A 13620-nucleotide genomic window follows, 5' to 3' on the forward strand; every position below is an offset into this window, starting at 1 on the left:
AAGGTGCTGGTGAATTACAGTTTAACATAAAGCAACTATTTTCTTTACAAAAAGAGCATCGTGTCTCCATCAACAATCTCCAAAAGCTGCTTTTTTGGAAGGTGCTGGTGAACTAAACTTTAACATAAAGCAACTATTTTCTTTACAAAGCTGTACCAAGACACCTCACCCGGGCAGTCCTATTGCCAAACTGATTATTTACTGCTTGGGCTCAACTCAACAGCTTTTTGGGTGTCACTGCCCCTATCTGGTCTTCTCCTCCCACCTCCCAGGCCCCTTCCCAGAGCTCAGACCTCCCCCTTGAGATTTCTGATTTAGCATCTCATCTTCCCCTTCAAGGTATTCAGTTTTGAGGAAAACCAGCAAAACTCTGATTTATTTTTTCCCCCCCCCTAAAATGAGAAATAGTTCAAAGTTTAACCTTTCATTTCTTGAGAGGATTAACAACAAGTTTTAAACAGTTTTAAAAAAGAAATACATACAAAAGATCCAAAAAATCAAGTTAAAATTCCACATAAGGCAATTCCATTTTGGTATTTTTTTGACACAGACACGATGGTGCCCGGGCCCAGCTGGCAGGGAGCCAGCCCAGCCCCCCCAAGGGTGGGATTCCTGCTAAAGAGCCCACAGTTCCCAACCCGTGGGGCTGTTCCCAGGCCCGGGGAGCACTAATTTCACCAAGAAATTCCTGTGTGAGGAAGATGAGCTACAACCATCATCACGGCATGGCTGCGGCCTTACCCCCAAATCACTGGGCTTCTGTAAACTTCGTTAGTTGGGTCTTAAGTGACATGAAAATCAGCAGCAAAGCAGGTGTAGGACCGATGCTGTCGTGCCACCGAACCACGAAGGTGCAGGGCTCAGTTACGGGGTAGGACAGCGGCTGAGGATGGTCCTCTTCCTTCAGGAATTAATTCTATTTCCTGCCTTTTTCCAGCAGGAGGAATTTCTGCTGCTGGAGAAGGGGCCACAATCCCAGCCCCGGCAGCGGGGGCCGTGGCAGAACGGCCTCCCAGGAGCATCAGGGTGATTCCCCACAGCCGGGTGCTTCTCCAGACACTGTCACCCCCAACTGCTGGGGTCACCCCCAAAGGGCCCGATTCCGAATTACCCTCCGCTCCCAGTCCTCCCCACTTCAAACCTCCCCAGCTAAAGCAGCAGCTAAATTCAAATTAGTACGGAACGAAGCAACCTAGATGAAGTGAACGAGGTGAACATGATACCTACGTACAAGAAACACTTTCCCCACAGCTTTTCCTCGAGAGGCTTCCCACAGCCCAACGCTGGAGCTGGGAACCTCTGGCTGTAACGAGTTATTTCCTATTTTACTTCCCCCACGAGGCGTTTTTGCTTCCAAAACACAAGATCAAAGCTACAGCCCGAGAAAAAGAATTGACCCGCAACATCCCTTCCCCCCCCAACAGCAGCCTGCCCTTCAGCAGAAACAAGACTTAAGTACAACCCAGATGATTCCACCGCGGTGGCATGAGCTTCGTGTGACTGTATTTAAATAAAGTAAAGCATTTAAAAAAAAAAAAAATAACAACAGGCAGTAAAATACCCTCGCACTGCTTACACCACGTACCAGCCAAGCCCCATGGAAGCAGCAGCCTCTCCCCACCCTCCCCGGGCAGTTTGTGGGTGTCAAAGAGGAGAAGGAGCTTCCCCCCGCAGCAGTGGAAGGAGAGGATGGAGAAGAGGCAGCTCCCAGGTTGCTCGGTTCCAGTTCCACGCTGTTCCCAGTAAAAAAAACAACAGGCGGGGAGAACCGGTACCCGATAACCACAAGTGAGGAAGAGGCACGGCCTTCCTCCCAGCTGCAGCCTCCCCCCCACCACGGGTGGTTTCTGTGTGTTCCCTTCAGGCCTCAGAGCTTCTTCAGGCGACTGTAGAGCTCCCTTTTGCTCTTCTCACCAGCCCAGGTCCGGCTCTTGGTGCGGAACCTTTTCAAGTCTTCTTTAAAGTCCTCGTGGTGCATGGGGCGATAGCTCTGGGGCTCACAGAAGCTCTGGGGGAAGAGGAGGTGGTTTAACTTCTCTCTGGTAAATTCCAACCAATCCAGGCTGGGGGGAGAATGGCTGGAGAGCAGCCCTGAGAAGGACTTGGGGGTGGAAAGGCTGCCCATGGGCCGGCAACGTGAGCTGGCAGCCCAGAAAGCCCCCCACAGCCTGGGTTGTCACCCCAGCAGGGCGAGGGGGGGGAGGATTCTGCCCCTCTGCTCTGGGGAGACCCCCACCCAGTGCTGCCTCCAGCTCTGGGGCCACCAACAGCAGAAGGACGTGGAGCTGTTGGAGCGGGGCCAGAGGAGGCCCCGGAGATGCTGGGAGGGCTGGAGCCCCTCTGCTGGGAGGGGGGGCTGAGAGAGTTGGGGGGGTTCAGCCTGGAGAAGAGAAGGCTCCAGGGAGACCTTGGAGCCCCTTCCAGTCCCTCAAGGGGGGCTCCAGGAAAGCTGGGGAGGGACTCTGGATGAGGGAGGGGAGCCCGAGGAGGAGGGGGAAGGGTTTGACCCTGAAAGAGGGGAGATGGAGCTGAGCTGTGGGGAAGAACTTGTTTGGTGGGAGGGTGGTGAGAGCCTGGCCCAGGTTGGGCAGAGAAGCTGTGGCTGCCCCATCCCTGGAGGGGTTCAAGGGCAGGTTGGAGGGGGCTTGGAGCAACCTGGGCTGGTGGGAGGTGTCCCTGCCCAGGGCAGGGGGTGGCACTGATTGGTCTTTAAGGTCCCTTCCCACCCAAACCACTCAGAGATTCTATAAAGACAAGCAATATTCATATTACAGCTCCTTCAGAAGCAATAACTGTTAAACAAAGCCCTGTCGACAGAGCTCTCACCCCAGATTTCCTGCCAGGCATCACCACACACAGTCAGTCTGGGCAGTGTTCAGCTGGAAACAGCACAGATGTGCAGAAATCCTGGGCTCTGGGGACGGGGCAGCCCCTGGCTCTTTCTGGAGCACCAAGAGCTGCCATTGCCTGTTCCATGCTGCCACCGTGAGGCCCTTGCTCCTCCCACCTACTCTCTGCTCAGTCTCTCTCCCAGTCCTCACAGTCCTAAACTCCTTCTCCAAATGACATTTTCAACTCCTGTTTGTTATAACAGGGCAAAAACTACTTTTATATTTTACTTGAGACAGCGGGAAAGCTTTTCAGCTACAGCAGCAAGACGCTCCCCAGTTCAAGAAGGACAGGGAACTGCTGGAGAGGGGACAGCAAATGGCTACAAAGATCCTGAGAGGCCTAGAGCATCTCTCTGATGAGGAAAGGGTGAGGGACTTGGGTCTGTTTAGTCTGGAGAAGAGCAGACTGAGGGGGGATCTGATCAATGCCCCTAAATACTTCAAGGGTGGGTGTCAGGAGGATGGGGCCAGGCTTTTTCCAGTGGTGCCCAGGAACACAACAAGAGGGAACGGGCACAAACTGGAACAGAAGTTCCATCTCAACATGAGGAGGAACTTGTTTGGTGTGAGGGTGGCAGAGCCCTGGCAGAGGCTGCCCAGGGAGGTGGTGGAGTCTCCTTCTCTGAAGACATTCAAACCCGCCTGGAGACATTCCTGTGGGACCTGCTCTGGGTGGGGGTTGGAGGAGATGATCTCCAGAGGTCCCTTCCAACCCCATATCATTCTGGGATTCTGGGATTCTGTTACTTACACGGCATCTCAAGAAGAAGTCCCTGTAACCCCCCTTCAGGACGTAGAGCTCTGGGTAGTGGAGGTTGGGGTACTCGTTCCCCAGCCTGTCCCGCTCCCTCACGAACCGGCACCTGAACAGGAAGAGATCCTCCATTAAACCTCACATTCAACAAATAACACCTTAAGAGAGCCCTCACCCAAAGTTTCCCATTCCTTGGATTATGGAATTAAGGCATTTCCCATCAGGAAGAGGTGGACAAGCCACACTGGCCACCAAACTGTGGCAAACTGGTTTTTCCTTGCTATCTCTAAGCATCCCAACACATCAGCTCAACTTCAACACGGCCATTCATTGTGTCCCCTCCCCACCAGAGGTGACAACCCCCATCTCCTCCTGATAAACCAGTCATGACGCAGCAAACCAGCACATTAACTGGTGCCACCCCAAAGGCTGTTGCCCTCAACTGGCACGGCAGCAAGTTCTGATCCCCAGGGGGAGGGGGGAGTGTGGGGTGACTCACATTCGAGGCCCCCGCTCCGAAGAAAACTCGCAGTGGAAGACAATTATCACACGTTTGTTCTCTGATGGCTTGATTGGCTTCTTCAGCAAATAGTCCTCCACGTCCTCTTCCATGTGCAGGTTCACTGCACCCTGTGAAGGGCCCAAGCACAGGCAGTGAGTGGAGGAGAGCAGCAACAAACCCCTCTGACTGCCTCCCGAGCCCTTTCCTCATCTTAGTTTCCTACAGAAGCTCTAGGAACCCCCTCCAGTTGCTGGGAACGCGGCTTCAGACCCAACAGCACGTTGCAGATGGTCTAACACTGACTCTGGGTGACCCGGACCTGTCCCAGATGCCATTTCAACAGCTCTAAGTTAGGGGTCCCTGGATTTCCCTCCCCATCTCACTGTGTTGAGGGGGGCAACCAGCTTGTTCAAGCAGCAAACTTCAAAATCAGTTCTATTTTGCACAGTTCTTGGAAAACTGTGGTTTAAATGGAGTTTAATATTCTAATTTAACTTCCCTAGATGTCAGGATGCTGAACAGACAGTGTCTTGTGTCCTCCTCTGGAACCACCTCCCTGCTTGTCCCCCAGGCCACCTCCTCTGCTTAAGGAAAAGTTTCCTCCTTTGAAGGAGAAGTCACTTTATCACCCAAATGAGCTCAGTGTCCCAAAATTCCCCCAGTGCATTAGTGAGATGGGATCCCAGACAATAACAAACCCCCAGGGTCTGGGCTACACACCAGAAAAGAGCAGCTCCACGTGCTGCCTGGTGACCCCCAACTTCCAACAACTCCACACTCCCCTTACCTTGATGTGTCCCCCTTCGTACTCGTATGGGTATCTGCAATCAATTATCACACATTCCTTGATGAAGCTCGCAAACTTCCCGGTCAGCACAGACACAATCTAAGCCAGAAGATAATTTTTAGTTATTTTAGGGTGGGTTTGTGCTGTTTCCCCTCTTTCCTCCCCCCTCCAGTAGAGAATTTTCCCTACTGTCCCTGGAGCACGTACCATCTCGGAGTCGATGTATTTTAAATCTTGATGTTTCCCATCGACGGTGTGGAATAAATAACCCTGTGAGACAGACAGTGTTTAATTGAGAAAATTCCAAACACGAGCCGAGGGGGCGAGTGAATTCTGTAACAGACACTTTGTCAACAAGAACCTCTTCAGCAGAGGCCAAGAGTTAACACTCAGGATTCTAAAATTCAGGGACAGAGTTTTAATTGTGGTTCCTCTACTGAAGGGATTTTTTAGATCTTTCTGAGTAACCACAAATGAAGGGCTTTCTGTCCGACCCATAACAGTGCCCTGATCACCGACACCTTTCCTGCCCATCAATATGTACTTTAACAGTAGGAAGAGCTTTAATGGGGCTGGTTTGAGATGCCTCTACCAAGGGTGGCCATCAAATCCCTTCAATTACCTTTGAGAAGTCACCAATGAGGTCTCTCTGGTCACTGTCCAAAATGCTCTCAATCTCCGCGGTGGAGGATTGTGTCTTTACCATTTTCAGGCTCTGGAGGAGGCAGAGGTTAGAGATCAACGACAGCAGAGACCCTTTTCCCTTCATAAACCAGCCGCCTCTATTAGCTCCCTCTCCTAATCAATTCTCTGTTAGGAAATCAGATGCCAAACCACCAACCGTTGAGTCCTCAGTGGGTGTCCCAGGCAGGCTTTTCCTCTTCTTGCTTTTCCCCGGAGAATTCTCTTCCTGGGATCTCTCCATCCTTTTCTGAGGGGTTCTTCCTACACCCCTGGGCAGAGATGAAGAGTCAAACAACCGGCAGCGTTTGGCCTGTGAGGAAGGAGAGGAGTTATGAGTTGTCTAACAAAGATTTAGATGAGAAACTAAGCAAGACTCTGAATTCCAGATGTATTTACATGGCACCAGCCGGACATGAATATGGTCATCTAAATTCAGGACCCACGTTTCGAGTAACAGACGTTTCTTGCTGGGTGGACTGGGTGAGCCTGGACCACCATAAGCAAAAGGATGTGCTGGCAGAGGGCTTTATACCAATTAGCAGCCAATCTATCAGCAGATTAAGGAGCTTTTGGCTGGAGTTTAAACTCCCTTTGCAGCCTGTTATCTGAAGATTGGGCTAGAGGCACTCCAGGTAGGGCTGTGCAGAAGGTATTCCAGATATGCCAAGTATCTGATAAGGGAGGTTCAAGATCTTCTTGCATTTATGAAATGTTTTTTGTAAAAACAAAGCTGATGCCAATATAACAAGCATTTTTCCAGCCTGACAAAGTCTTCCAGGTAAAGAGGCTCCGGAGATAACAGAGCACTGAGGGGGTTTATGCCGTGTCTTGTTTTGCTGTTGTTATGAGGGATCCAGGACCGGGGACAGTGGGATTGCTTGTCCCAGGAGTGGAAGCGGCCGCCAGAACAAAGTCCCCATCTTTCTCCCAAAACACTCACCCGATTGTCCGTCCTCCTCATGACCAGCGGCGCAGTCCAGAGGCTGGCCACGTCAGATGGCATCTCCTCATCGTTCTGGGGAACAAAAAAATAAAGAATTAAAGAAAGAAATTTCATTCTCCTTTATTTCACCATGGGCAGAGACTGTAAAAATCACAGCTCGGGCAAACATTCCGGTTGGATTCAGCTGTCGGAGCCATTTGAGGAATTTAACTCAATGACAAGTCCCACACTCAATGAAATAACGGAACAGAGTCGAGCCGCGTTGGAGAAGGCGAGTTCTGTCAACTCACTGACTGATCAACAATGATGTTCCTCTGAAGCTTCAAGCATTTTAAGTTCAGTTAGAAACAGCGGCTCAAAAGCAGACATCACCCCTGGCTCTCACAGCAAGTTTAAAACAAATAAATAAATGCCAACTGTTCAAATAATTCTTTCTATAACACAATTCTCATCTGTCAACAGGAACAGTGGCAATTCTTGAACTGCTGCTCACACCCCAAGTAAATCCCACTGTCTGTGCTTGGAAACAGCCCACACAGACTCTGAAATGTATGAGTTGACAAAGATGACCATAACTCATCTCCAGGATTCCCTAATATTTAACTTTTTGCAGTTTGACTCACCACTGACTTCTGCTACAGCTAGAACACACGTGCATCATGGACAGACATAGTTGGCAGGCTATTAACGTTAGACCAAGCTGATTTTGAGATGCCCATTGTATTTCCTTTGTACGTACCTTCAAATCTTGCTCGTCCAACAGCTCTAGGAATCCATCATCATCCTCACTTTCAGAGGAAGCCAGAGCAGAGTGCTGTGGGAAAGCTGGCCTCTGGTTTTCCTGTTCGCCCGTGGGTAACTGAGACAAGAGAGTGAATTTTAACAGCGCTCCATCTCTTTGGTGGGTGCTGTAGTCACAGAGATGCTGCCTCTCCCTGCACTACAAAGATGCTGAGGGGCCTGGAGCATCTCTCTGCTGAGGAAAGGCTGAGGGACTTGGGGTTTTTAGTCGGGAGAAAACTGAGGGGGATCTGATCAACACCTCTAAATCCTTCAAGGGTGGGTGTCAGGAGGATGGGGCCAGTCTTTTTTCAGTGGTGCCCAGGGACAGGACAAGAGGGAACGGGCAGAAACTGGAACAGAAGAAGTTCCATCTCAACATGAGGAGGAACTTCTTTCCTGTGAAGGTGGCAGAGCCCTGGCAGAGGCTGCCCAGAGAGGTGGTGGAGTCTCCTTCTCTGGAGACATTCAAACCCGCCTGGACACGTTCCTGTGGGACCTGCTCTGGGTGGGGGTTGGAGGAGATGATCTCCAGAGGTCCCTTCCAACCCCATATCATTCTGGGATTCTGTGATTAGGTGAGAATTTGTCGTAGATGATGCTGTAGCACTTACTGGCTGAGCTGGAGATAAATTCTGCCTTGGTCCAGGAACACCTTTTCCATCCCGGGACTGGGCGTGCACAGAACGAGAGGCTGGTTTGGTTGGCTTCTTAAACTCAAATGATTCCTGAATTAAAGAGGAGCAAAGCAACTGTTTCACCAAGATTACAAGCTATGTAAGTTACTAGGATCATTTAATCCATTTCTTTTTTTGAAACTACCTGAGATTTTGGATTTAAGTTCTTTTGTCAGTCAACTTCTCCTCAAAATAAATCATTTTTATTTAAGGCAGCAGCTTGGCCAACAGAATTCCATCTGCTGCTCGGTGATTAGCAACTCCTCCCAACACCCAGTTGGAGTCCTTCCCATGGGATTTCCAGCAGTGAGACCTTTCAGACCCAGCAGGACTCTTGTGCTGCTGAGGAACCAGGGCTCCCCACACCAGCAGAGGGGAGAGATGAGGTGGTGTATCTCAAGAGCTTTCTGGAGACACCCCTCATAGCAATCTAAAGCCAGCAGCGTGAAAACAACGTAGCTGCAACAGCCTAAAGGAGCCAGGTTCAGTAGCATGAAGGTCAAGCTGCACAATCAAACTCTTTCAAATTTTTATTAACCTATAATCAGTTTGCAGTCACTATAATCACTGTGGCTGCACTTCCCTGTGAGTTCCCCCTAAGATAAGCCACATAAAACTTTATTATATCCAACCTACAGCCCCGCAGAGAGTAAAAGCCGCCTTTTCCTTCCCTTCCACTGCTGAAGGGAGGTGTTAATTCAGCAACAGAAAAGCCAACACTTACATTCTCCTTATTTTCATCTTGTTCCAATGGCTGAAAGGAGTTGCCGTCCAGAGAATCGGCATGGCTTCTCTTCAGAGCAGGGCTGCACCCCAGGAGGCTTTGCTACAAGGGTCACACAGACCTGACAGTTCAGTATCCAGCAATAAAGTCCTTCCACAACAACATTTTGGGCAAAACAGGGGTTAATAAAGAAGGTCTCCAATTTCAAAATTGGGGCAAACTACATGCAGGAGTCGCTGATGTCTCAGTACAATTACCAAAATGCTTCTTAAGGACAAAGACTCAACACTGAAATTTCACACCAACTCGAATGAGATTTCGGGTTCATGAGCTGTAATTTTGAGAGCTTTCATTAAGTACTGCAGCCACTGCTCTTGGGGACCGAAAATTAACAAGTTGTGGAACGTAGGCAACTAAAAACCACTAAATCATTTAATATTTATATAATATTAACACCAGCCTCACTTACCGGCAGCGAATGGATTCTTCTGAAAGGCACCCGAAAGCTACAATGGAAAAGAACCAAGATTTATTTCAACAGTATCACGAGTAGAACTCACTATTCCCTCCCAATAAAACTCCACAAGCTACGGCAGTCACCAACAAAGAAATTAAAATAGAATTGTACTTACTTCAGTCTGCTGGATTCGAGAATCGCTTTCTCAAACCTAAAAGCGAGTGAGATGCCCCATAGTTAGCACCGAAGGATAATAAATACAAAGTTGATTTTTAGTGTAATTCATGAAGAGTTACAATAAGCAAAAGCCAATGTGCTTCTTGATGACACTTGTCTGTCTTAAAAGCTACTTATAGGCAGCTTATCCCATCCTAGTTTTTGAAATACTGGCTAGACTTCTCCTCCTCTCCTTTCTTTAAATTCTTTTCAGCATTATTTAGACAAGAAAAGGTCGGTAAATCGGGACCAAGGGCATCTTGGGGATAGAAGATTAGGGAAAAAAAAAACCAAACACAAAATGCCAGGTGTCAGGCTCAGCACACAGCTATGTACCTTTCCTCCACGATATCATTTGAGGCTGTGGGACCGGGCGAATCCAAGGCACAACCTGCAGAGAAGAAACAGCGCTTTTCTACCCAGTAATACCCAGGAAACACCAAGTATTGGCCAATGGTATCGATTTCCTCAGCAAGACCCTGAGCTGAGACAGGAAACTACTGCAGAAAGTCCCATCTGCAGCCTCACCTCGGTGTAGAAGTAAATAACAATTGCAGATACTCCATACCCTTGGGTTTGGCCATAATCGTTAGTGTTTGGGGAAAAACAAGAGTAATTGAAAGAAGCACCCCTAGTCCTGCCTAGAACTTCATAAGGGACATGTTCTGCTCCCACAGGATGTGGAATACTCTCGGCTTATTCTCTCACACACACATCTCAACAAACAACTTAGTCCTTTCGGGTTTTTAAGCCAGGTTTTTAGTTACACCTCTTCCCAGGGAGAAATTCTGGGCTCATTAAAGAAAAACAGTAGTCAAAAGGCCTTTCTTACTGCGTGTTGGTGTCTGGAAATAAGAGCAAGGGCTCCATAAGTACAAACCAAGCAAAACATTCCAGAGACACAGCATTTAAATACAGTCAAATACCAAGTTTACTGAAACACAGATTCCCTGAGGAGGATTTTTTTTTTTGTATTATGGTGGCATTCCCAAGCCCCAGCGCCAGGCCAAGCACTCACTTGAACATTCTCTACAGCATCACAGAGCTGTTGCTGTTTCCGTGCCTGTGACCGAAACAAACACAACTACAAAGAATTTAATTTGACCAAGGTGACGGGCAGCGGTCTCGGCAGCACAGAAACCTGACTCAGGAGTGTTTCTGTAAGCACTGAAGGCCTGCTTCAGAGATGGGAAAAAAGGGAAAAAGCCAAGAAGAAAGCAAAGATTTCGCAAGCTTGGTTATTCTATCCCACTCTGTGGTGTCTGTGTTTGTGTTTTAGTGGTTCCTTTGAAGGCTGAAGTCCCACGCACGGTCAGACCAGTGCTTAAATTCAGGTGGAGACACTGATTTCCATCGCTGGGCTGGAAATATCAGAAACTTCCCTAACTCTACAAAGTTTTGGAGTAAGAGCTTATTTAATTTTCACTGATACAGCGTCAAAAAAAAAAAAAAAAAAAAAAGACACTTCTGGGCACATGTCAGTAACTAAGAAGCAGCTCCCCAGGTTTCAGATAAATAACCAGCTCATTTTAACAAAAAGCCACAAAAAAACTCCTTGAAGCCATAAGACAAACCCTACTCAAAGGCCTCGATTCGAGCATGTGGAGCAGGTTAGCACAGTTTGGGTTAAAGGAGAGAAAACCACCTGGTAACAACTGGCTTTCATCAGTCATCACCCTGCAAAGGGCAGAAACCCCCAGAGCTGAGGGCAGATAGGCAGCAGACTAACAATGAAGAATTAAACACTATCTCCCCATTTTCCAGCCCTGACACATAACTATAAACTCTCACAAGCCAATGTCTGCGAGACACCACAGAGCAGGAGATGGCAGGAGCCTGATTGACCAGAGAAGCCTATCTTTGGCTATCTTTAGCAGCCTTCATCTTCAGCCCTCTCTACTACCAAAAAGGCTGAGACGCTCACGATAAGGTGAGTGGAATATCAAGGCAACCAGAAAAGGGCAGCGATAACCATCATGCCAGGGTACAAAGCACGACAGGTCAGCGACCACGTCCATCCCAAGGGAAAAGGGAAAAGCCAGCTCCGTCAGGAGTCCCCCTGTGGGAGCAGAAACAGTTTTTCCTCCGTGCGAACTGCTAAGGTACTCCAGGACAATTAAAGCAAAAATAAAAAAAAAACCACCCACCCACCACCCAAACCACAAACTGCAGAGGTTTGCTGAGCGAGGGTTTGCCCGTCTCCCTCCTTTCGAGGGCGTAAGGATGAGAAGTGGCAGCAGGGATTGCAGGGAGGCAGCGATAGTTCCCCATCCAAACCCTGGAAGCTAAAGATATGATGCTTTTCATTTCTTGCTTATTTATTACTCAAGAAAGCCGTACCTGAGTCTGTTGATTCCGATGACACCGTTCTTTGTAAACTATTAGAGTTCTTGTTTTCCAGGTCTTGATCCGTGTTTTCGTGCTGACTGTAAAGGAAGTTTGAGTTTTGTTTTTTTTAAAACATTCATTGAGGTGAGAAATATATCATAAGGGCACCTGAACGTAGATTAACAGCACAGGTAATCACAACCTGAAACCTCTAGTACTGGCCAAGTGGAAGGATTCCAGCCTGGCCAACCCTGGGCACTGCTGAGCACACGGATAATCCCACCATCAGACTCCCACATTTACAAGTAACTGCAGAGCTAACACCTCCAGGGACTTTGGTTTTGTTTTTTTTAAACCTGCACACACAGTGCTGATATTAAAAGTCAGACTTCCAAAATGGAGACAGGGAGAGGGTAATTTAAGACAATAATTATCCCTGTTGTCTTTCTGGTCACCTCACACCAAATTATCAAGCTTTTCTCCGTGCCACACTAACTGTGAGGGCTTTTTTTTTTTTTAATGATGATTTGGAGCCTGTCCTGAGCTTGTGCCTTCACAAATGAAGGTCCCAATACAACAAAGTGACAGATTTTGCAATAAAACTTTAGGACTAAAACCGATTGAAGTGTGCAATAGGTTATCAGTGCCTGGAATCACACTGGCACTGCCCAAACCATTCTCCAGAAACACCTGTATCCCGGTCCTATTATCCCAACTCTCTCTTTGGCAGCCGCTCATTTATTGGTTTGCACAGAAAAATTACTGAACTTCTAACTCAAATTCACTTTTATAAGTACTCAGCTTTCAAATTTTGTCTTATCAACTAAGGGAAAGGGGCTCGAGGGTAATGCCAGCCCTTGATGTGTGTGTGCAAGTACAAACACCACTCTGTGAGCTCTACTGCAGGCTCTACTGAGCCACATCAGATATACACTCGTGTATATCTGCCCATACGTGGGCAGGGATCACAGCAGCTTCAAGACAGAGACAAATGTATATTATGTAGCCTTACTCTAAATTACCTTAAATAAGGTAAAAACTACTTGAGAGCGGCTTCACTCGCATGAGTTAATTAAAAAAAAAAAACCATCCGGGCACAAGGCAGGGCTACAAACTCAAAGGCCAGAATAATGAACATGAAGGGAACTGGTGCGAATCATTTACGGGAATTCCATGAATCTGAAGGAGGGAAGGATCATAAAGATATCAGGTGATTACAGGAATGAGAATGATATTTGCAAAGGGCAAATGCCAGGAGGGCCACGGCAAAACAGGAGCCGTACAAGAGACAAACTGTAGAGGTAAGAATCATGTGATTAAAAGAATCAGAGACAGGAAAATTGGATTGAGCAACTGCATGGCTGGAGTTATGGGGAGAGGGGGGGGGCAGAGCCCAAAAACTCAAGCACTGCCCAAATGTAAAAGAGTAAAGAGAGGAAGAGGAAGGGGGTGCAGAAAGGTTAAAGGAGTTGGGTCACAGGAGACAGGCAAAGTGTGGCATCAGGGAGCAAGAATGGAGGCAAGATGGTGCAGCTAAAGTGGGATGGAAGGATGGACACAAAGGTACCTGCATGAATTTGTGGGAGAGGGGAAAGCCCCCAGTCCTGGGGCCAGGCAGGGAGGGGTGAGGGAGGGAGATGGATGTCCCTGAGCAGAAACCAGGGGAAGATGGTGGCACAACGTGCTGGGACATCACAGGGGGGGGGGAAGGATGGCCTACAGTGCAGGAGCTACCACCACATGTGGGCATGGGACAGGGCGGTGGCCCAATCTCGGGGCTCCCTGGGGAGAAAGGGACAGGAGGGAAGGGGGATATTTGGTCGGAGGGGGGTTGGGGAGAGGAAGCAGAGCTCTGCAGGGGTGGAGGCACCAGGAAA

At 48.4% G+C, this 13620-nt stretch overlaps 1 protein-coding gene across 1 annotated transcript in view; it reads right to left on the reverse strand.

Moving 5' to 3' along the window:
- Window positions 1–1552: 1552 nt before the first annotated feature.
- CDC25A (cell division cycle 25A) overlaps window positions 1553–13620 on the reverse strand; it is a 12914-nt gene continuing 846 nt past the window's right edge. Inside the window, exons 2-16 of the mRNA XM_014955775.1 lie at window positions 11756–11841; window positions 9752–9806; window positions 9375–9410; window positions 9212–9248; window positions 8743–8844; window positions 7956–8069; window positions 7301–7420; window positions 6559–6633; window positions 5776–5928; window positions 5557–5649; window positions 5142–5204; window positions 4935–5033; window positions 4145–4275; window positions 3643–3754; window positions 1553–2008 (exon numbers count right to left, since the gene is read on the reverse strand). Of these exons, the coding sequence (XP_014811261.1) occupies window positions 1868–2008; window positions 3643–3754; window positions 4145–4275; window positions 4935–5033; window positions 5142–5204; window positions 5557–5649; window positions 5776–5928; window positions 6559–6633; window positions 7301–7420; window positions 7956–8069; window positions 8743–8844; window positions 9212–9248; window positions 9375–9410; window positions 9752–9806; window positions 11756–11841 (1417 nt within the window). The 3' untranslated portion in view covers window positions 1553–1867. The remainder of the gene's footprint in view (window positions 2009–3642; window positions 3755–4144; window positions 4276–4934; window positions 5034–5141; window positions 5205–5556; window positions 5650–5775; window positions 5929–6558; window positions 6634–7300; window positions 7421–7955; window positions 8070–8742; window positions 8845–9211; window positions 9249–9374; window positions 9411–9751; window positions 9807–11755; window positions 11842–13620) is intronic.

Source organism: Calidris pugnax, unplaced genomic scaffold, assembly GCF_001431845.1.
Source record: "Calidris pugnax isolate Ruff unplaced genomic scaffold, ASM143184v1 scaffold272, whole genome shotgun sequence".
NCBI lineage: Eukaryota > Metazoa > Chordata > Aves > Charadriiformes > Scolopacidae > Calidris > Calidris pugnax.